The following is a 23,577-nucleotide window of genomic DNA, read 5'->3' as shown; positions in this document are numbered from 1 at the left end:
GGCTGTCCATTACTAACTTACCATCCAGTAAAGTGGAAAATATGATTTTGTATGTGTGTGTGTGTGTGTGTGTGTGGAAGTGGAGGGACTTGGTGACCCTCCCAGCCTTTCAGGTGAAAAAACTGAGGGTTTCAGGAACAACTGAGTCCAGAAATAGACTGCGTGTCCATACATACCTGAGTAGTTGGGTGGACAGACACAAGTGTAGTTGTTGACTCCATCGATGCAGGTGGAGTTGTTCTCACAGTCGTTGTCTTCACAGTCGTCTGGGTTTACCTCACAACGTTGGCCCTCGAAACCTGGTGGACACACACAGCTACACACACAAACACACACACACACACACACACAGTATGTGTTATGAGATGGTGACTGATCTGAGCACACACTCATGCTGCACAAAGTGATATAAAAACAATCGAGCAGATCAGTCTGCTACTCAGCTTTACACCTCCTTTATGCTTCTTATAAGACCTGCAAAGAAAAGGAAAATTAATCTGTATACTAGTGGGTTTTCTTCCACTCCTGTCCTGGTTCTTAACCACCACAGCCACAGCATATCTCTATCTAGTCCAACAAGAGACGCTATTTCATGCCTCAATTTATAGCAGAAATAATTTTCTAACATGGCTTAAAGTTTAAACTATAAATGCCACGTTCTGATTCTGCCTGACCACCTTCTGCCACACGAAGAGCAGAAGTGGTCCCTGTTTAAAGCAGTCCTAAAGCAACCCACCCAAAGCTGAGAAAAACATGCTGAGATAAACTTTCTTCTGGTTTGATGCCACATGGACACCACCCACCTGGGTAACTCTAAAGAAATTATCAAAGTGTCCTCCTCCACCACAGCTCCATTCATCTTCCTCCCTCCTCTCATACGCTTTTCTCCCACCATCCTCAGATTCATTTCACCCTCCTCTCCTCTCACCAGTCCTTGATCTCTCGCCCTTCTTCCCACCCTTCGTATCTCAGTCCGGTTAACTCCTTATTAATAGATCAAACGCATTCAAAAACACTTTAGGTAAAGATCAAGTCAAAATTAGATAAATAAGACCACAGCTGCACTAAACAGCTCGCCCTCTCCCATGATGCAAAGAGAGCTGCTTTTATTGTATGAAAGGGATTTTACAGAAAGGTCATTTTAAGTTGCTTCAGCACAGCCCACACACACACACACACACACACACACCGACTCAGACTGATTTGTAAGCATCCTCTGTCCTTCCCTCTCCCTTCCACCTGTAAAAGGTTCTGTTTTTTTGTCAGCTTTGATTCCTCTGGTTTCATTCTCATTCTGACGTTTCTAATCTGCCTCACAGATTTTTCTCACGCTAACAGTTACCACACTTATGCTAAAAAAACTGAGCTAAAAGCTGCTAAAAGCTACACGGATCTGAATCGAATCAATTTCACCAATACATGTAGTCAAACTATGGAAAAGCTTTCCATGCAACATGTAATTAAATGTCTGTCTGCACTAACTCAAATTTTAAAAAGTACACCTCTGTCTCAGTCTCAAACATGACAGGAGGACACCTGCACAAGCATCCAAGTTGATACATTATACGTTTTAACGAGTAAAATGTTGGCTTTTGGTGTTGCTACATTTTTGATTGGCTTAATTTAGTTATGTGAACATGTTCATCTGCATAGAGAGGAAAAAAAAGAGAGCAAGGGAAGAGGAGGAATTAAAAAAGAAGAAAAGACAAGAAAAAAGGAGGGAGAAGAAAAACGACATTAAATGTCACCATGAGAAACAAAAGACAGACAGTGAGAGGGACAGAGCCAGAACCAACAGGGTCAGAGAGCGCTGTCTGACTAATCAAATCCCAAGCCCTGACATTTAAAGTATGTAGTTTGACAAATGGGTTCCTGTTAAAAGCAGAGGCTAATTGGAGTTATTGAATATCCTCAACTGATTGTATAACATGTTAAAATGTCAAAGGGGTCTGGTCTCCCACTCTTTCTTTCTGTCTTTCCGTCTCGCTCTCTCTCTTGCCATGTCTCTTCAGAGGGCAAAAGTATCCATACCTGCGTCGGTATTGCCATTAAGAGAAGATCTGCAAAGGGTAAAGAGGCCCCTAATAGCATTAACATGCAGGACGTTAAAGGCCAGACACACATCAAAGCTTTGCCAATAAGCACAGGCCTTGTTAAGGGGCTCAGGGAGGAGACAAATCTGGTTCGGATATTTATGACAATTGTTTCAATCAAAGCGGCTGTTTGTCATGAGCGTGGGACACAGAAAGACTTTTCTTTTACTGATGACCCTGGCAAGCACATGGCCAGTCATCCATGCACACACATACTTGTACCCATGTGCACGGACAATCATTAAGCCTGCAAAATGTACAGTATTTGTTTTATGATAGGAGTAATTTTACTTTAAGTGTAAAATATGATGTATTTTCAATTTAATGATGTTTGGATTAAAAAAAAATGCACTAAAGTAATGTCTGCTTCCAATTAATTTTATTTCTAAACAACTGTCTGTTTTGACAGTTTTAATTACCTTTGGTCTGTGGTCCTTAGGAGAGCTACATTTCGTCTCTTGGCACTTATTTTTGAGTCGCTTTAGTTTCTTGGTCTAGCTAATAGACTAGACCAAGAAACTAAAGCTGAAAGGGGGACTGGGGAATGCAGTGTTTAATATTTTAGGTTGTGACCAAAGACAGTTTAATTTACAGTGCAAACATTTACAGTATTTCAAGCTGTCAATTTGAGGATAAAACACAGCAGACGCTCAGAGGTGTGAGAAGCAAGTTTGATATCCTGTATCAGCTTCACTCTGCACTTCCTCAGCAACTGACAGCGAGAGGCTCTTGACCCCAGCGTCTCCACTGGAGCAGCTCTGCAGCCAGGAGTCAAACCGTGATTGTGTTGGGCAGCTCCCAGGTGTCAGTGTGTGAAACTCTATGAATGTGAAACAGGGGGTCCTTGGAGTGAAGTGAGCAAGAGCGAGACTGTGGGTTTCTGCTTATGTTATATGATAGCTTTAAACCCCAAAGAGCAAATAAAAAAAAAGTTATGGTTTTTTAATTGTTATCTGAGGCCTTTCGGGGGGGTTTATTTTGAAAGGGACTACATGTTCATCCTTTTACTTTGAAAAAGCTTACGGCGTACATTCACTCAGAATAGGGCAATGTGATACTGTTGTGTTACTGCACAGGGTTTTCACTTTAGATGCAACGTGAACTCTCTGGATTATGTGTGTGGGCAGAACAGTCAAAATGGCAATAAAAGTAACAGTACAATTTAACTTTGCTAAGCATCAGACTGCAAAACTATGGTAGATCAAGTGCATACACATCTATTAATCATTCTCAAATATTTAAAAAAAATGATGTCACAGCTCAGTGTTAGATGTGGATAAAAATAATTTAAAAAATAATCAGGTTAGATTATATTATATAGTGTTTTGCAGTGCGACACAGAGAGAGACGTTAAAAACATTCCTTTAAGCATGTCAGGAGGTCAAAGAGGGCACAAGGATTTAATGAGCTGCCCAAATGGGACTTCCCCCTCTGAAAAGTCCCCCTGCTTCCTGTCTAACCCCCCAACCTACAACACACACACACAGAGGCAGGAAAAACACATCATAAGGTCAAAGTTGTTATTTCGGGTAATGTGTTGTCCAGTGAGGCAAGACTGTCCACCCTAATCGCGTTCTTTATATTTCTGAGGGGCAGAGAAAAGTTCATTTTCCTTTAAGATGAGAAAACAGCATGAAGTTTAAATGTCTCCACTAATATGTGGGGGCAGCAGGGCAGAGAGGACAATGAGATTCGACCCACAGTGTAAATGGATTCCCAAGGGACTTCTTTGAAATGACCATTTCTTGTTTTTTATTTTGTTTTTGGCAACTATTTCTTTCAAGATCCCAAGAACAAATGAATGGCTGCATTACTGGTTTTGTGAAACTGTACTTCAAAAACTGCCAGTTAGCATCGGATAATTTCTGTACCTGAAGTGGTCTTCATGGTCAGGCTGAATGTGGCAGGTTCCTCCATTAGAGCAGGGGAAACTAATACAGGCATTGATGGGTATTTCACAGTTTTGACCCTGGAAGAGAGGAGAGGAAAAGACGAGACAAAGAAATCAATAATTAAATATGAGCTGTTTTCCTTTTAGAGATAATCACACTATTCAAACAAAGATATTAGGGCCAATGGATGCTTTCAAGGGTGGCACAGTGGTGCAGTGGTTAGCACTGTCACCTCATAGAAAGAGGGTTCCAGGTTCAAATCCCGGTCTGGGCCCTTCTATGAGGAGTTTGCATGTTCTCCCTGTGCCAGCGTGGGTTTTCTCCGGGTACTCCGGCTTCCTCTCACAATACCAAAAACATGCACATTAGGTTAACTGGCTACTCTACATTGCCCCTGTCTTTGTGTGTTGGCCCTGCGATTGACTGGCGACCAGTCCAGGGTGAACCCCGCCTCTCGCCCGTAGTCAGCTGGGATAGGCTCCAGCTCCCCCGCGACCCTGACGGATAAGCGGTATAGAAAATGGGTGGATGGATGCTTTCAAATCAGTTCTCTTCTACTACTTTTTTACACAGTTCCTGTGAGATATTCCCTCTCTGTGGCTCAGTGTCACATTCTGCTTGTTCCTGTGCTCCCTTTCAGTGACAAACAAGTTAATAAAAAGTGCTAATAATGAAAAACAAAAAGCCTGATTGTTGGGTGTGTGTGTGGTGCTGGGAGAAAAAGCACATGACCACCTATGCAGAAATGTGAATGAAATCCCTGGCACCAGTCTAACAATTCACTGCAGTTGGTTTTGGGGTGGGAAGCTGTTGGGGGTTCGTGTTATCACCACGACAACAACCTCTTGGTGTTATTTTTTTATTGTTTTGCAACACCTTTACGTGCACCGCTTGCAGACAGTTGCTATTTATCTTCTGCATTTGTAATTAACAATCAACTTTCTGCTTTTGGACGACAGATTTTTCAGCATTGCAGCGTGAGAAAATGGCCTGCAGAGAAATAAAGGGTTGAACAAACCTACTCCACTTGGCTACTCTAAAAACACAGCAATTTCTTAATCACTCTACTTTCCCAATGACTTTTCATCCTTGTTCCTTTTCTTTCTCTCTCACCTCTTACACACAAGTATCAGCTGACACGTATGACACATTCACACATGTACGCATGACACAGCCTGCTGCCTTGACTCGTTGGTCTTCTCGCCACAAACCGGTTTTCTAAAAAAACAGCTTTCACTACGGACTATAGAGTATCATGTATCACAGTCCTATACATACACTCTCTCCACGTCGAGCCCTGCGGCTGTAGTTTTAATCTCAAACCACCGAAACCTTTAGCTGCCAACACACCCACTTCCTGTGATCAAAGCCGACGAGAGGACGTTTATGTTTGTGTTTCCTCTTCATCCATCTTCATTATTTCCTCGTCTCTTTTTGTTTTCACTGTAGCTATTTGTTTGTTTTATTCCCTCCTTTCTTTTGGATCTTTTCTCTCACCATTGAGTCCTTTCCTAGTACATTTATGTCTTTTTTCCTTTGCCCCTCGCTCAATCTGTCTCCTGTTGCTTGAGACCGCCTCGCTTCTTTCTCCTTCTCCCTCTCCCTCCTTTGTTCTCTGCTGCTCCTTCTTTGATTCTTCTCACACATTTTAATTAATGTTGTCCCAGTGGACTCTGACACAGAAAGGAAAACAGACACACAGGCATGTACATGTACACACACACACACACACACACACACACACACACACAGCCAACAGTCCCTGTTTCCCAGTCTGTGACCTTGGCAAGTGATGTTTTAATTAAAAGCAAGATTAGGGCTTTGTCCTGGTATAACAGCTCAAAGGTTACGAGGTGTGTGTGTACACATGAGACCATAAATGTGTCTTTGAAGTGCGCACACACACACATTACACACAAACCCCCACAGAGGTGTGAACCCACTGATCTCTACACACAAACTGGTAGGTGAACTGATGTGTACACATACATACATGTGTCCACACACATGTGCCCACTCATTCCACACATCACCCCTCCACCGGTAGATCTGTATGTCTTCCCTAATGCAGGGCTCTTGACAAGTATTACACCATCTGTCTTTTGACCAGTCGATACATCCACTGCAGCCAGCTACAGCCAGCATTTCTCTATCGATGAACAGGTAAATACATTATGCATGCAAGTCCAAAGCTAAGCCTGATAACACTGTTAGTACCACAGGCTTACGTCGTGAGGATATCCATCTGTAGGATACCTTTCACTCATGCAGAAAATTTCATGAATTGAGCAGCAAAAGTAAAATTTCCTCTTGATTCCATAATTCATACAAGCTATGGTAAACAGAGGAACCACTAAATAATGGTTATTTATGTGACAGGAGATGGCAGGGTTGCCAGGCTTCACGGACTGATTAATACCGCTTCCACACTTGCTAAAATATATTTTCACTCTTGATGAGTCACTTGGAAACGTTGCAAACAAACAACAGTGCTGAGAAAAGTTACATCCAAGAGTTATCACAGCAGTAAATGAATATAAGAGCTGACATAAAATTGCATGGGACTGTAACAGAGAAGAAATCAGCTCACAGGATTTTATATAATATGAAAATGTGTACTGGTATTCTGCAATTTCACCGTGATATCTTGAATATTTTGTGTTTAAGTTTGTGTGTTTCCTCGGCTTGCACTCTTCCACTCATGAGTGTCGATCCACTGATTCCAAGAGTCTCACCTTGAATCCACGGGGACACGTGCAATGGTAGGATGCAGTAGCATCGGAGACACAGGTGCCATTGTTTTGGCAGGGCACTGACAGGCAGGGGGCGCACTTTGACATCAGGCTGATATCAACTGGACCTAAGAAAACGGAAAGAAATATAAGCAGATGACAGAAGACAGAGGAATGAAAAGGAGAAATCACATATAAGGAGACAGACAAAGATGACAAAGACACATGTATTTATTCATATTATGCTGAAAGGGGTTCCAGACTTCATTTAATGGAGGGTGTGCTACTAAAAGACCTTAAAGGATTAGAAAAATAGAAGCTTAAGAGACCAATAAAAATATGATTTCTTTCAGAGGTCAGGGCATGTAGGAGCAAGAGGCAGAGGAAGATGAAAAGAGTATTTGATTCAATGCAGTTACAGTCCTGGTTCTGAATACATATTTTTTCTTGTGTGTAAAAAGTCTACTACTAAATGCTTTTTTTCCTCTTTGGTTTGATAGCAGGGGAGCCCTGAGGCAAGTAATGTTAGAGGTTGGCTGCTCCTGCACTCCTGTATGAGTGAAATACAGTCAAGGGAATGGTTTTTGGTTTTTTTTGTCGCTTGTTTATTTACGGACGTAAGCAACACTGATCCGACAGCACAAACAACCTCCCACATCATTTTAAAGTCCTTGATCCATAGAGGCTTCATTATCTGGCAAGCTAGTTTCATGAAATAAGAAACAGCGACTGTAATGTTTACACAAACACTATGAGACTCAAGGTGGTCCACTCAAAATAATGATTAACTTTAAAGTATTCCAGTCCTGCTCGTAGCTTTTTGCTGCCTCTGAGCCTGACAATGTGTCTAAAGTGCATTCAGACTTGTTTAGAAAGACATTCTCCCAGCATGCATTGGGTAAGAGGTAGACCCTAAACACGTTGATAGTGTGGTGAACATTTTCTGCAAGTGCTAGAACTGATTCACTGGCAGTATCATTGATCATGTATCATGATTCTTGCAGCCACTTATTTCTCTCGTAAACACCTTTCTGTCTCCTAATCTGACTGAACCCAGGGATTAACCTCACGTTTAAACAGGTCTGACAATATATGCATGTACTGTATGAAGTAAGAGAGAATAAGAAGGTACAGTGTACGCAAATAAGAGGGTACGCTGAAGCAGAGAAACGAATAAAGACTATTTACCTTTGCACTGAAATCTATTTAGTGGTGTCGTCAGCAGCAGTCTGTCGGCCATGTCAGGAGGTCCCGTACAACGAGCAATGCCTACAAAATCACAGTTAGTTGACACAAACAGCATACTTCCCATCTTCTCTTGCATGATGCACATAACAGAAAATGCAATATTTTGGTTTCAGGTGTTTTAAGTGGGATTTTCCTCCTACCAGGCTCTTTAAAGCCAGCCTTGACCCATTGAGAGAGCCAGCGCAGGTCACAGTTGCAGTACAGGGGGTTGGCACCAAGAGCCCTTGAGACACACAAAGTTTCAAGTAAAGTCGACAACACTTGCATCCAAGACACCTGCACACCTAGGTGCGTACGTGGGGCTGTACTTACAGGTGGGACAGAGAGGTGAGGTGGTTGAAAGCTCCTTCTGGTATGGTTGAAAGGTCGTTACCATGGAGAGTGCTGGAGGAGAGAGCAAAACAAGAGCGGATATGAATGTTAAACACAAAACTGTCCTTGTCACAATTTCAGGAGGTTGCTTATCGACCTATTATCGATTTTAATGTGTGATTAATTGGTTTGATGAAGTATCCGGTATTTCCTTATAATCAACCTTTCTGCAGCAAGGAGAAGAATGGGAAGCAGTATTTCACTTCAGCTCATGATGATTCATATGACTAATGCTCCCACTAATACTTTAATTACTGTACTTATATTGACACAACTGTTAATATTAACCAGCAATCTCTTAAAGTTTTCCCACAGATGCACCGCTGACTAATTTTAGAGTATCTAAAGAAACCATCTGTCTCAAATCCATCATATCAGAAGTAAATGAAACTGACAGTCCAGCTGCCGAATATTAGATTTCCAGCAAAGTAACACACCAACCCTGACTAGCTGCATGCTAAATTATTTAAATTATTTGAGGCTCCTCAGCTGCAGACGCACCATTATCCCCTTCTATAATGGAAAATAAATAAAATATTTATGAAAGAATAACACAAAATAAACCCAAAGCTTATTTTCACTGTTGAGCAATAAAGATTGTCGTTGCCTCTGAATGAAATATAAACTGTCTCATATGGTCATCTGGCCTATGGTGTGTGTGTGTGTGTGTGTGTGTGTGTGTGTGTGTGCATGTGAAAACACTTTGCATCGCAGGGACAAACTACAGGCTGTGATGTGTATCGGTGTGAGCATGTGCAATTCTGTTTTGTGCCTTTGGGTTTTGCGCATGTGTTTGTATGTGGAGGTGTGTGTGTGCGTATCTGAAACTTTTGACTCCAAAGCCGCGGAAACTGTGTGTCTGTGTGTGTGTGTCCTTTGTGTTTGACGGTGCTGCCTGCTGGATATAAGTTCACATTCCATTAGAGCAGAGGGCTGTAACAGGGGACAGCTATCAAACCACCACCAATTGGAAAAGAGTATGTGTGTACATGTGTCTTTTGTGTGCATAATTCAGTGTGTGCATGTTTGCAGGTCAGTGTGTGCACCGGAGTGCATGCAAGTGTACAAGCTTGTATATGTGTGTGTGTGTGTGTGTGTGTGTGTGTGTGTGTGTATGCTTAATGTGGTTGATTCTCTGCAACTTTACTTTGTGTTTGTGTTCATCATTGTGTGTGTGTGTGTGTGTGCGTGTGGTTGTGCATCTGTGTTTGGTGGTCTAACAGCCCCTGTGTAAGGCTGGCCCAGAGGGGGTTGTGGGTAATGAGGAAGTGACAGTGATGGCTGCCTGGCAACCAGTTGCTATGCGGGGGCAGACAGGGATCAGTCCCTGTGGCAACATCAACTAAAATGAAAAGAAAGAAAGAAAGGAGGGAGGAAAAAAAACGATCACTACATTTCTGCAAGGTGAAACCCTCATATAAAATACAGTCAATATATAGAGAAAGAGCTAGAAACAAAGCTGACTTCTAGGAGGGCAAAACACTGACCTTTTCTTTCTGAACAAACAAAGGTGGCCAAAGAAATGTCTACACTTTATCAATGTCTGTGATAATACAAAGTAAAAATCAAATTATGTTAGGGCTGGATTTGAGTTATTTGTAATGAAGGTAAAACTATACTGATACATGAACAAAAGGTTCATCTTAATTTAGAGCACACGGTGTTCCTAACATAGCCTCAATGATGCCACTGAAACTGTATACAAATACTCCATATGGACAAAAGTATTGGGACACCTGACCATTGCACTAACAGGGACTTTAACGACATCACATTCTAAATTTATAGTTTTTCAGCTATAGCAGCTCCCACAAAAAACAGACCCATACCACATCTGAATTGAACAATAAAGAGGTCTGTCCCAATACTTATGTCCATATAGTGTATGTTGGATTTTGCACCACAAACAAATCTTACCACAGTAACCACAGCATGATCTTTCAAACTACAGTGTAAAGAGTGAAACAGGCTTGAAACTTCTGACCAAAGAGAGGTGCAAAAAAACCCTGCAGTCTGTTGTTACTCTTGAACTACTGATTGATATCATACACTGAAGTATCAGTTAAACTGACAACGATAACTAAAAAAGTTATATAGTATGATAAAGTTCTACTGTTTCTGAGCGCTAAAGAGTGCAATTGTGTGTTCAGACCTGTGTCGTGACGCGTGTGTACAGCATGCATGGTATGTGCATGCGTATGTTCGTGTGTGTCGAGCTGCTTGCATGTGTGTGACAGGACCGTCCGAAAGGCATATTAATGTGCGTGTGCGCATGTGGGCTTGCGAGACAGAGGGTGGACAACCAGATGGATGACTGAGAGAAACAGAGGCTGAAGGTCGATTCGTCAAACACAACACTGGGCGGAGTGAGAGAGAGAAAGGACATCAGGGGAGAGAGAGACCAGAGCATGCAGATACAGTGGGAGAATTAACAAGGACATGAGAGATTGTCACTTTTATCTTTTTTTAGTACCCTGAAACAACAAATGATTGGGTGGCTGTGTCTCATTTTGCGACTGGGTCTTAACATGGCACTCGGTCTGGCACCAGGGGAGTGATTAAACTTTGATTTAGCTCAGTACTATAACTAGCAATGGGGAGCGTATGAATATTGAATCCACTGCGGCACTTGAAAACGAAGCTTGCTACTCACAGCAGACGAAGTGCCTTGAGCCCATCAAAGGCATGAACTGGGATGCAGCGAATCTGGTTGTAACTGAGGATGCTGGAAGACAAAAGACATGAACAAGGTCACCAGACTTAGTTTCTGACTCAGGATACCGTTTTTCCACACAATTAGCTATTATTTTATACGCTTATTTTAAATTATTTGTTCATCCTTGAATACATAAAAGTTTATGGACTGGGACTGAGAGGATAGAGAGACAAACAAGTGGGAAGACATGAGAGGTGACACAGCAGATTTGGTTTTACAATAATTTAGTACAGAACCTGTAGCAACTACAGGCTATAAAAGGGAAATAAGCAAAGGAGTCAGATTTCAAATAAAGGGAAAATAAAATTTGGTCGAGGTTAAAAACTGCCAGGGGCAAAGCTGAAGGAAATGCCCACGAGTCAGTTACATTTTTCTCTTTCAAAACTGCCAGCCAAACCAAAAATTAAGTCTAATAACAAATGAAAATGAAGACAAATGAAAACATTTGTTTTCCAAACCAACCAAAGATGAAGATCACTACAATTCAGATTAACGAATGAAGCTACAAATTAATAGAAACATCACAAAACTTGACACTGAAAAAAACTTCATTACGTACTCAAATTCACAATATATTCATAATATATTTTATCTTTGCTGAATGGTTTTTGAACAAATGTTGTTTATGGTCATTCTTTACTGTTTTGCATCACACTGACAATGACTTCTACCTTAAACTCCTCTGACAGGTTATTTATCTACTCAGCAGGTTTTTGGCCCATTAAAATTTACATTAAAGTAGTTCCTACTCATACTGATTACATACAGTATATTCGGTTTAAGGTGACTCAAATAAAAGTGGAGGAAGCTCAAAACCTGTCTCAACTTCAAGCTAACAACTGGCAAAGAAGTTGGAGAAAAGGAGCCCAAAAGCCAGTAAATCAACAAATTAAGAATCCGACGTGGAAAGTGAAACACTCGTCTCTACCTCTACCTCTTCAACTCTTGGCAAGGTGAGCTTGGGCAACGCATTTAACTCAGAAAGAGTTCCACTGATGCTATCTGGGAACAGTAGAAGTCTGTGGTTGCACTGGGCAGCTCCCAGGTGTGAACGAGTGCAAATATATGGAAATACGAAACGGGGCGTCGCTGGACAAGAGCAAAAGTGCACAGTCAACTTTCCCTGGAGACACTAAGATTTGTCAGTCCATGTGAAAACCATGTAACAGATTAGAAAGATAGAAAGATAAGACAAGGAATTTGTATGTTACATAGAATGGCAGTAAAGAGCTGAAGAGGAGAGAGGAATTTAAGAGGAACAGGAAACTGTTCAAATGAGACAGTGGGGGGTAAGTGAAAGTGAAAGAAGGGAAGTAGGAAAGGAAGAAAGAAAAATGGGAGAGAAAGATGAAGACATAGACAAGAAACGGGAGAGAAAAAGAAAAAAGCAGGAAAACATAAAGAAAGAGGACGGAGAAAAGATGGTGTGATTAATCAAAGTTAAGAGAAGAAAACAATGATTTATCTACGGGTTTTTAACCTCTCTCTCTCACACACACACACACAAACCATATATAACATCAAGACAAGGGTGTGCATGGCTGGGTGTGTGGCTGCCATGGTAACTTACAGTGTGGCTAGTTGCGTCATGTTGCTGAAGGTGTACGGGGCCAACGTGCTGATGCTGTTGTTGCTCAGGTCCCTGGGTAGACACACAGCCATACGGTAAAGGCACGCACACGCAGAATGCACACTGCATAAATGCATGCTTAAGGATACTGTACGTGTGTTGTGTTCAAGGTTATGAGAGTGGTACATACACCAGTGACAGCTGCTTCAGGGTTGCCAGCTCCTTCGGCACAGATGTCAGCATATTACCCTCCAGATAACTGCAAGGAACGAAGCATAGTTAATGTAGTATAACATATACACAAACACTGGCCTACGGGGGCCATTAACATGTTAATGTAAAAGTTTTAGGTGTGCAACTTCTGTCACATTGTGTTGGGGTGTGAACCTGCCCAGCTGCAGAGCATGAGCGTAGCACTACAACAGCTTCATCATGTCGCTTTAAAAACATGTTACAATCATTGCAAACATACAATATTCACCCTCTGATCCTTCTGTGCTAGAGAGTTGGTGAAAAACAATTTAACAAACATATTTACACGCACACACACACATTTCATGAGCCATTGCTCTCTGTTCTTCTCTCTCTCTCTCTCAGGTCATAAGTAGGTCATGTGGACAGTATGATGGAGTGTCTTTTTCAGCCTGATCAATACCTAATCACTGTTATTGACCCTGCGGAGGCCTATTTCACAGCAAGAGTGGTTTCTGTGTGTGTGTGTGTGTGTGCGTGCAGTTATTCACCTTCCCTATGAGAGGTTTTGTTCCTGCTTTTCTCTAAATTTCCTAATCTTGATTAACATTGCTTTACCCTTGTTTTATCCTAGATCAATTCTAACAATTATAGACATTTCCCTTATTGAACTCCTTCTTTACTACATGGGTTACTACTTGTTTGAAATTAATGACAAAGACAAAGCAAGTTACAAGATGTAGTGGCTGTAATATACAAGAAAATTAGTAAGCCAGTACATAATTAAGGGTATTGTTCTCTGTTTAAGATCATTGCAAACGCAAGCATATTTTGTTTGCTTCTTGTCAGTGTCTGAGCACAATCTATACAAAAGATGTATAACTATAACTCTTCTGGCAGTCATTCTTTAATTCCATTCTCTAACTTACTCTATAGTTGGCAACATAATGACTACTACTAGACTATATTAACTGAGCTATTAACTGTTAACTGACCGTTGCAGATGTTGTTTATCTGGGAAAATTCGTAGATTTATGACATCAACATCCAAACAAACACATGAATACACAAATACCTGCATGATTCACTTTGTCTACAAACCCATCAGGTCACACAGGACGAAAGACAGAGTGTGTGTGTGTGTGTGTATTCACTAAACGGTTTGTCAGTTCCTGAAGCAACAGAGGCAAACTGCTGCATCAGTATTGCACTGCAGCAATGTGTGTGACTCTGTGTGTTTGTTTGTGTGTGTGGTTGTGACTTTGCATGTTATTGGGGAGTAAGCAAAAACACCCATTTCTGTTTGTGTGCATGCAAATGTCTGCTGGTATGTTTTCTGGCTTGTGTGTGTGTGTGTGTATTTGAACAGAAGTGAACGTGTACCTCCTTGTATTTGAGTTCGTCTGTCCCTGTGTGTGTGTGTGTGTGTGTGTGTGTGTGTGTGCCTGCACATAACTCACAGCTCCGTGGTGTCCTTGGGAATGCCCTTGGGCAAAGAGTGCAGACCTCTGTTGCTGCATCGCACCACGCCGTCTGAGCACGTGCAGACGTCAGGACAACCAGATGCAGGAAGACAACCATTATCCTCAGCACCTGGAGAGAGAGAGAAAGATAGATAGAGTGAGAGTGAGAGTGAGAGAGAGAGGTATTAGGAAAAGAAAGAAAAAGGGGAAGGAGAGTATGGATATGGGCATTCAAAAATGGACAGAGGTGAGGGAGACAAAAATCAGCAACAACGAGAGGAGGAAATGAGACAGGTTGGGGCAAAAGGAAAGAGGGAGAAAAGAGAGAGAGGAGAGAACAGAGAAAGACAAAGAAATTGATACACAGAGATAAAGACTGAACTGTAAGTGAGGCACATTTCCACTCAGCTCTCTACTCAGCACTTTTAAAGAGTACTTTACAATCCATTTCAACTAACCAGAGGCTGCTAAAATCAGATACACCAGTTTGTTTCAACATCTGGCTCAGGACCTGCTGGCAGGTCACAGTCACATTAAAAACCCTCAGATGAGTCTGGAGAAACACTGAGCAGATGTTAATAGTGTGGCCTGCAACAACTCTGAAGAGTTATGGAAATACAGCCCTTAAAGGACACCTGTATCTGATTTAACCCTTTTTGTGATAAACTTCAGGATTGAAAATCAGGAAAACCTGTTGCACGTGTTAAGTCTTTTAATTTTTCTAAACTGAGATCTTTAGGTTTGCTGTAAAAATAAATACATAAATAAACTGAGTTTTGTTTTTAAAAGGCAGCAGGCAGCTACATTCCATGCACACACAAACAAATACATGGCAGGAAAAAAAAAAGAAACAGTCGCGTGATTGCAATCATTTAACACTCAGAGATAAGAAGGATCACAGACTAGAGTGCTGTTCTTGGCTTCTTCCATTTCCTTGACTGACAGACAAACACACACAGCTTTAATCTAGCGCTGCAGTATGTAAATAGCTGAACTGTGGTCCTAAATGTAAAACAAGCTGAGTTAAAACCATAATGAAGGATAATGAGGACTGGACACGAGGCCAATCACAACACAACTGCAATTTGAGTTTGTGTTTATGTGTGTGTGCACAGAGGAAGACCTTACAGAAATGAGAAAGTTTATATGGTCATACCTTGTCATGTATTTGTGCCTTCTTGTCATTATGCCACCATGTGCTGCAATCATATACTGTACATGCATGTGTGCAAGTACATGTGGTGCACATTTTAAGTTCATTAAAAAGCTATATCTCCCATGTTCTATGGCCAGTTTTTCTTTCACTCTGCAGTTTTCTAATTGTGCTAATGTCTTAATGTTGAGTAAATGGGTGCTTACATGCCCTTGTGCAGAACACTGTGTGCAAGTGGATGTGTGTGCGTCTTATCTGATGTGAGTCCACAGGGAGGTGTAGCCGTGGGCTGACTCACCCTACAGTTGGCTGATTGAACTAACATCTAAATGCGCGCTAAATATCTTCTCACAAATTCAATTAACTTTACCTTTCCCCGGGCTGCCTCTGGACAACTTAACAGTCATTTTACTCAACTATAAATAGACTGGACATGTAGACCTTGGTTGAATGCCTGTGTGTGTGTGTTCCTCTGCTTCTATTCTTCTGAGAACCAGTTAGGGATTTCCACATTCAGAGTGAGGACACTTTGCCGTTGCCATGAGGTTATGTTGGTGGTTTCTTTGTTTGACTGTCAACAGGTTATCTTCAAATCTCTCACTACAGCTGATCCAAGAGCCACGGAACACTTGATTCGATGTCAGTGATGATTAGGATCTTTGATATCTTTCACAATGCAACAGTGTTTCATATTTCATCAATATTAAATTATAGGTTCACAAGGTCAAAATGACACATTATGCACAAATGATTTTCTGTAGTCTGAATCTGTCATTCTGCTTCTCAGCTCTTAGAGATGAATTTGAATTTATTAACTTCTATATGCTGTATTATTTCACTTGCGTAGGTTAAGGTGAGATATTCAATGTAACTATTGTAAGGTGCTCATAGGGACAAAAATACAAGAGCTTGCGCATGTTGTCATACGTTTGAATTGATGTTTGCACAGCTGAGTGAGTCTGAAGGTAGATGTGTGTGTGTTTGCGTGAGTGCAAGATGAAAGAATGAATATTAAGATCTGATAGCATCTTTGAGTTTCCTCACTTGAGCCAACCCAGCTCACTACTTTCCGAAGTCATTTTCAGTAAATGGTTGCAGCACAGCTACAGGAAATTAGAAAAGTATAATGAATTCAAAGGAACTAAGGAGAGAGAGATGAGATGGAAAGAGAGAAAAACTGGGGCCATCAAAAAGAGTTTAAATTGTAAAGCTACAAAAAAAATTAAGAAGGAGAAAAAAAGAAAAGGAGATCTAATAGACGGCAGAGCCAGACCACACTTTGTCTACGGCGTCAAAGTTGGCGGCCAAGCCGACAGCTTAGATCGCTATAGGCAGGCATGGTCGTGGTAACAGCAACGTCAGTGTAGAAACCACAAGGTGATGTAACCTACGGCTGCTGTTTGCCAGTAGTTACTGATCATTCTGTCCTCACAATAACCCGCAGAGGATGTGTTTGTATGTGTGTGTGTATCTCTGCAAGCTTAAGACTCAGGATGATGGAAGTTTGTGCAATGAGGATAAGCTCATGTCAGACTTCACTTGAGACCAGCACAAATCAAAATACCTTACATACCTGATGACTTCTTTGTGATATCTGTAAAATTTCCTCAAGAACAACGCTTATTTTTTGGCAGTTGCAAAATTAAGGCTTAGGGTAAGTAACGCAACCACTGTAAGTCACCCTATTTAAAACCCTGATGCAAAAATGTGCTTGTAACAATATAAAGCACGTTTTTGCTTGATCTTTTGCTCTCAATGCTCCAATGAAGAAAGCAGAAATTTCATCAAAAAAGAACATCTGTCCTCCTCCCACGGCTGACCTTTATGTCTCATAAATGATTTAAAAACAACAACAACAGCAACATTATTTAAAGTTACGTTAGAGCATTACCACCAAACCTAAAACAACTTTCCTTTCATCTGAGAGGTCTTTCCTGAAAAACGGAGAAAGTATTCAGTAACTGAAAGGAGCAAACATGACGCGAAAACCCATTAAATTTACCTTTCAATCACCTGACTCGTGCTGTTATCTGTACAGGACACAAGGCTCCTGAGTGACACGTGTCACTTCTTTCAGGTGACACTTTTAGTTTCTTGGCACTCCAGGGGGAATTTTAAACCCTATCCATAATCCTGCACACTACTTACATAATTTAGTGTTAAAGTGTTAATTTTCTTTTAACAGTGTGAAAATACTGCTATTTCGAATTATGTTAATGGAGCCAAGATCACAACAAAAGCCGATATTTAGCCTAGGAAGTGCAGCATGCGAGAAAGGCTCACCATCACATGTGAAGTCTGGGGTGGCCACATCCTGGATGGGGATCTCCTTCAGGAAGGCTGGCTTCTGACAGCGAGGGTTTCCACTGACCACCCTGGTCTTCTTCAGCCACTGACCCAGCCAGGCCAAATGACAGTCACACACATACGGGTTGGACAGGAGGTTACTATGAAAATAAAGATAAACAGAGAGAACAAAATGATCGAAACAGAGTCAAAGCAAAGCAAGAGAAATGCACACCAGTACTGGAAGCTTCTTAAACATGTTGCTGCACAATAGCAATTACAGAACATAAATTATTCAACAATATAATGAATTCATCATGGCAAATTGGTGCACATTTGTTGAATCTAAATGTTTCCTCAGAAATTTTCCCTCCCATAAATAAAATATTGATGCTTTAATTCTGTGGGATTTACAGACAGGAACGATAACAAGACTGGGGGGCTTACGAAACCAGTGCAACAAAACAGGCACCGTTCAACACACAGAAGTCAGTCACTAATAACCCCATGAGCCTTTCCCAATAACAAAAATAATCAGTGCTGAAAAACAACTAAGTACATTCACACAAGTTTTGTACTTAAGTACAATTTTGAGGTTCTGTTATGTTGTACTTTTTACTCACTACATTTATTTGACTTTGACAACTTCAGTTGCTAGTTAGTATTCAGATTCAGGTCATTTCCAGATTTAATCCACCAACATGTTTTGATTTACTTAAATCAATAAGACTTTATTGATCGCCAGGGAAAAATTCACAAAATACTGCATGTTATATTAAGTAGTTTATTGTTGTTATGTATAAATTAGTTAATGTTAGCTTCACATTTAGACACCTGAATGCACTAATAATCATTATCCAAAACATACAGTAATACACTTTACGCTGAAGTGAGCTATTCTGCAAATTAGTACTTTTATTTTTGGTGCCTTAAGTATATTTTGATACCAATACTTTTGTACTTTTAGTTGAGTAAAATTTTAGAAACTTGTAATAGTATTCTTTACACTATAGTACAGTTACTTTTAGTGAAGCAAATAATCTGAGTTCTTCTTCCACCAATGATAATAATGATGACAGCAGTTTGTAAGATATATATTTGTATACTGTGCGTAGAGAAACCACAGATATATGTTGCTGTTGTTGCTGTGTCGGTCAGTCAGACATTTGAATAAATTTACATGGAAGACAAGGAGAGGCAGTGAAAGAAAGGGTACAAGAGAGAGCCAGAGGGAATAGGTTATCAGTCGTTTTTATTCATTTTGTAAAGTACAAGAGAGATGAAGACTGAAAAAGAAAAGGTGGCAGAGTGAGAAATTGCCAAAGAGCAAAAAGAAAAGAGAAAAGGTTATCTGTACAATTTAATCATTTCTGATCTCACTGCATTTTGTTGCTTTTGTAACACTGCTCATGTAATATTTATGCTAAACCATATCTAAACTGAAAACTGTGGAAGAGGGCATCGGCAGCCCACAGGCAGGCGGAGCACTGAGGCTGAAGCTGCTCTAGGCATCTTAACTCTGGCACATCCAGGCTGTAGTCGGGTGTTGGCACACTGTCTTCTGTTGCATCCCATTTTGCTATTAGCATTAAAATGTAATCTTATCCAACATTCTTGTCTGGTACAGCTTGAACAAACATTTTGTAATGTAAAATGCGACAAAAACGAAAGTGAAATATATTAATGGATCCTGTTGGAAGTAACTTTGTAACACTCACAACTTTCCCATGTCACAAGTAACCCTCCTGATTTAATTATGGAGAAGGGTTATTTTCTGATCAAATCACTGCCCCAATAATAACATCCTTCCTATTTTACTACCCTACGTGGAAAAGAAAGTTAAAAAAAAAAAAAGTGGGAATCTTAGAGAATTCATTTTTAGCAGGACAACACTTTGAGTAAAAATAGTTGCATGTTTCATGATGATGGTGCGCCTCCTAATTATGCAAAGAGATGTACAAGTGGCATATTGCTTTTCACTGTGCTGAACTAATAAAGCTGAAGGTTGCTGTTTTGTGCTACAATATTAATGGTGTGCTGCTATAGATAGGGAGTTATTTCCTCATTTCCTTGTAATGAATTGACCTCACTGTGCGTCAGCCAGACCTAAGCTAAATCCCTTCCTTCCTTTCCAGTGTGTTAATCTTTTAATTAAATGGACAAACTCTGCTGGGAAACAACACACTAAAAATGGAGACAGATGTTAAAAAAAAGTAGGAGTGACAGACAAGAGAAGAAGAGAAAAACAGACAAGCGACAAGGAGCAGAACAGAAGCTTTAGATTCAAAGATTTTCCATTTTTCTTTCATGACAAGTAGCGGGTAGGTGTTACATACGAAATCAAGTACTAGGTCAAGGCCAGTGAAAACAGTAAACAGTGAAAAATGGCAGGGATGAGGGTAACATAATAAAAATCACTAACAGTGCCACCGAGAAAACCTGAGTTTATGCAACAACGCAGCCATTTATTCATCCTTCTTCCCCAGCATGCACACCTTCCCTTTCTTATTATCCACCATTCCTTCCAAAAGAAAGTAGAGGCTTGAATCAAAGATGGCAGGAAACAAAGCAAGAACAAAACACAAAGAATAAGAGCTGAGAGGATGACGATGACAAGAGACTGTTTTTGGCCTCGCGTGTCTGCATGTTCACGGGAAGAAAATATATATATATAAAAATCAACCTTTAATGTTTTATTGAAGCGAGAAATTCAATTATTTACATGTTTCACATCTGGGTGGTCGGAAGTCAGACACACACACAGACACACAGACACATGCACACTCTTTCGCCTCCTTGCTGCTCACTCTCTCCTCCCTAACCACAATGTTATGTGTTGCAGCTCAGTAGCTTCAGCTTCACGGTAGTTGTTTCTGTACTTTTCTGCACAGACTGAAAAACAATCAACCTCTCAACACAAATGAAAGAATACCCTCATAACACACACACACACACACACACACACGCACACACACACACACAACAATCACAAACATTGAATAGAAAAGTATTTGCCATCCAAGAATCCATGTGTTGGACGCAGCAGGTGTGTACACATTTGAGAAGACAGAGACAAGCTTACAGATGCTCATGCGCATCCGTGTGTGCGTGGGTGTGCAGATGCTAAGATATATTTAGCTTTGATAACAAACGTTCTGGGATCCAGACCCATCTAGTCGATAATGATAGGGAGCATCTGGACACAAATGTGTGTGTGTGTGTGTGTGTGTACGTGTTGCACAGTAGATAACCTCCACATTAGGACTAGACTAAGAGAGAGACAGAGAATAGAGAGGGAGAGAGATAAAGGAAAAAGGAAAATACAAAGGAGGGGTGAGATTCAGCCAGATCTCAAAATAGACAAAAGCACTGTGGCACATGTTGAAAGATAGCATGAATAATGGGATAGAACAAAAAAAAACAACAGAAAAACAAGCACTAGGACAAGAGAGAAAAGCCATCAGATGTGACTTACATGGTGGACAGGGAGTGCAGGGTGGAGAAGGCTCCCGGGGCGATGCTGGAGATCCTGTTGTCGTACAGCGACAGCAGACGCACAGAGCTCAGACCCGTAAATGTGCTGTTGTCAATGCAGCTGATCTGGTTGCTCCGCAGCATTCTGAAAACACACATAACACATACATCTTCAGTGAGCTAAGCTAAAAAGTTACTGTTTGCACATTTGTTTTCGACCTTCAAGACCAGCCTAGTCTTTTGTGCATTCAGTACACATACACACAAGAATCTCATGCTGAGACCTCTAAAATCTAAAATCAGGTTTGTTAAAACTTTGTTGAATCAAAAACTCATTTAAGTCTTCATTTTGCTTTTACTTAAGGGGTATTTTTCGAGACAGTCTTGGCTAATGAAACAGTTTGTATGAAAAATACCAAACTGATTGGATAAAAATCAACAAAGAGGTTTCAAGCACATGACCTACATAATGACATGGATAAAAGATAAAACAGAGCGAGGGGGTAAATTCAAACCAGTCCCCATAGGACGACTGTCACAGAGTCTGTAATATGACATTAACTTTTGACATGCAGTCTTGTGGGACCATGCTAACTGAGTTAGTTAGCATTAGCAATCTCTGGGACAGGCTAACTTAGTTAGCAAGGCTATTACTGGCCTCTTAACATAATACAGAGACAGCCATGATGCCATTAGAGAGTCATTAGCTGGCATATATATACATGATAGCATTAGCTAGTCATTACTGACATAGACAACATTAGTTTATGATTTTGTACACTATCATGTGACCCTTAATTGGACGCTGGCCTCGTTATGGTAGGTGCCCAAATTAGAGGAGCAAACATGTGCTGCCATTAGCTTTGATTTCATGATGAGTGAGCAAACAATCCTGGTCCTGTCTTTTCAGTCTGGAAAAGAACAAGTTAATGAAGACCACCATAAGTCAGATGCTAACTCAGGTCATAGTCTGCATGGTTGTGTACAGGCCATTGTGTGGGAAAAACAGCACTTAGTAAAGAGGACAGCTATGGTCATTGCTTTGTGTTGTATACACAAGTTAAAAAAAAACAAACAAAAAAAATCAATATGCTGGCACATTAGCTGAAAACACACACACACACACTACTGTAATGAAGACTTACAGAGTTTTCAGCCCAGTGAGGCCTTTGAACATGCGTCCCTGCAGTCCAGTTAGCTTGTTCCCCGTTAGCAGCAGCTCCAAAACTCCACCCGCTCCATCAAACGCACCATCACGGATGTCCCTCAGTTTGTTGTTGCTCAGGTTGCTGCAGCATAGACAAGAAATTATGATAAACACATGTCATGGTTTTATATATTTAGCCTGTGTTTGTTTTAGTACATGCAGGATGGTCTCTGTAGTCACCAACAACTCCAACTGGCCAACATAATCACGCATGCAAACACATATGAACAAAGTATTACAGTCATACGCATACACAATAATTAATTTAATTCCAGCAATCAGTCATGTTCCAACAAATAAATGTTAACTCTACTCTCCTTCATCTTAATGTCCCTGTCTTAAAAAAAAAAAAAATCTCATAACAGCTTCCATCACTATAAATCACTCTCTCTCTCTCTCTCTCTCTCACACACACACACACACACACAAAGTAAATGAGACAAGTGGTCACAGACGACTGAAAATGGCTGCTATCTCTCTTGCTTGCAAACACAATGAGAAAAATTAATATGAGATAGCATTTGGCCACAGAGACAATAACTTGAGATGATAGCTATCACAACTACTGTAGCTTTCATTCATAGCTAGTTTTGTGTTTCCTCTTATCAGCTTTATGAAAGAAGGGAGGAGAGGAGAGGAACAGAAAGTAGATGGACAAATGAAGTTAAAAAAGACAAAAAATAAGCATTGTACAGAAGCTGGAAGCAAAATTAGTTGATTTAAAGATAAGAAAAACTGTGAGGAGAGGAGAGGAAAAGTGGAGATGAAGAAGAGAGGGAAGGAATGGAGAGAAGAAAAATGGAAATGCGTGCCAACCAATCTATATCGTCAGTGACACTGCTAGATGGTTAGCAATTTCCTCTCCAATAAATCAACTGCTGGTCTCTGCTCTGTCTTTCTCTATCTCTCTGACACACACACACACACACACACACACACCTAGAGTAGATAAGGACTGACTGTAAATCTGAACCGAGGGTCTATCTTCTATTTCGATTTAATATTCGCTTCCTCCATACCTCCCACCCACACTTCCTTCCCCTCAGTTTCTCTCTGTCCCATCCTCTTGCTTGTCTTCAGCCACTCCTCTTCATCCTTCCCTCTCTTGTGTCTTTCTCATTTTCACTTCTGCCCTCGTTGCATGCATGTTATTTGGACTTTTCTCCTTCCTTTATTTTC

The 23,577-nt window shown here is 40.7% G+C and overlaps 1 protein-coding gene across 1 annotated transcript in view; it reads right to left on the bottom strand.

The window, feature by feature from the left end:
- Positions 1-23,577, bottom strand: part of slit3 (slit homolog 3 (Drosophila)) — a 227,626-nt gene that overhangs the window by 20,657 nt on the left and 183,392 nt on the right. Inside the window, exons 17-29 of the mRNA XM_046405716.1 lie at positions 22,337-22,480; positions 21,193-21,336; positions 17,715-17,878; positions 14,276-14,408; positions 12,814-12,882; positions 12,624-12,695; positions 10,991-11,062; positions 8,278-8,349; positions 8,106-8,188; positions 7,906-7,986; positions 6,721-6,845; positions 3,965-4,062; positions 177-316 (exon numbers count right to left, since the gene is read on the bottom strand). Coding sequence (XP_046261672.1) covers positions 177-316; positions 3,965-4,062; positions 6,721-6,845; positions 7,906-7,986; positions 8,106-8,188; positions 8,278-8,349; positions 10,991-11,062; positions 12,624-12,695; positions 12,814-12,882; positions 14,276-14,408; positions 17,715-17,878; positions 21,193-21,336; positions 22,337-22,480 — 1,397 coding nt within the window. The remainder of the gene's footprint in view (positions 1-176; positions 317-3,964; positions 4,063-6,720; positions 6,846-7,905; positions 7,987-8,105; positions 8,189-8,277; positions 8,350-10,990; positions 11,063-12,623; positions 12,696-12,813; positions 12,883-14,275; positions 14,409-17,714; positions 17,879-21,192; positions 21,337-22,336; positions 22,481-23,577) is intronic.

This window comes from Scatophagus argus, chromosome 12 (genome assembly GCF_020382885.2).
Source record: "Scatophagus argus isolate fScaArg1 chromosome 12, fScaArg1.pri, whole genome shotgun sequence".
NCBI classification, from domain to species: Eukaryota; Metazoa; Chordata; class Actinopteri; family Scatophagidae; genus Scatophagus; species Scatophagus argus.
Note: the sequence above shows the minus strand (reverse complement) of the source record. Positions and strands in the feature narration are given on the sequence as shown.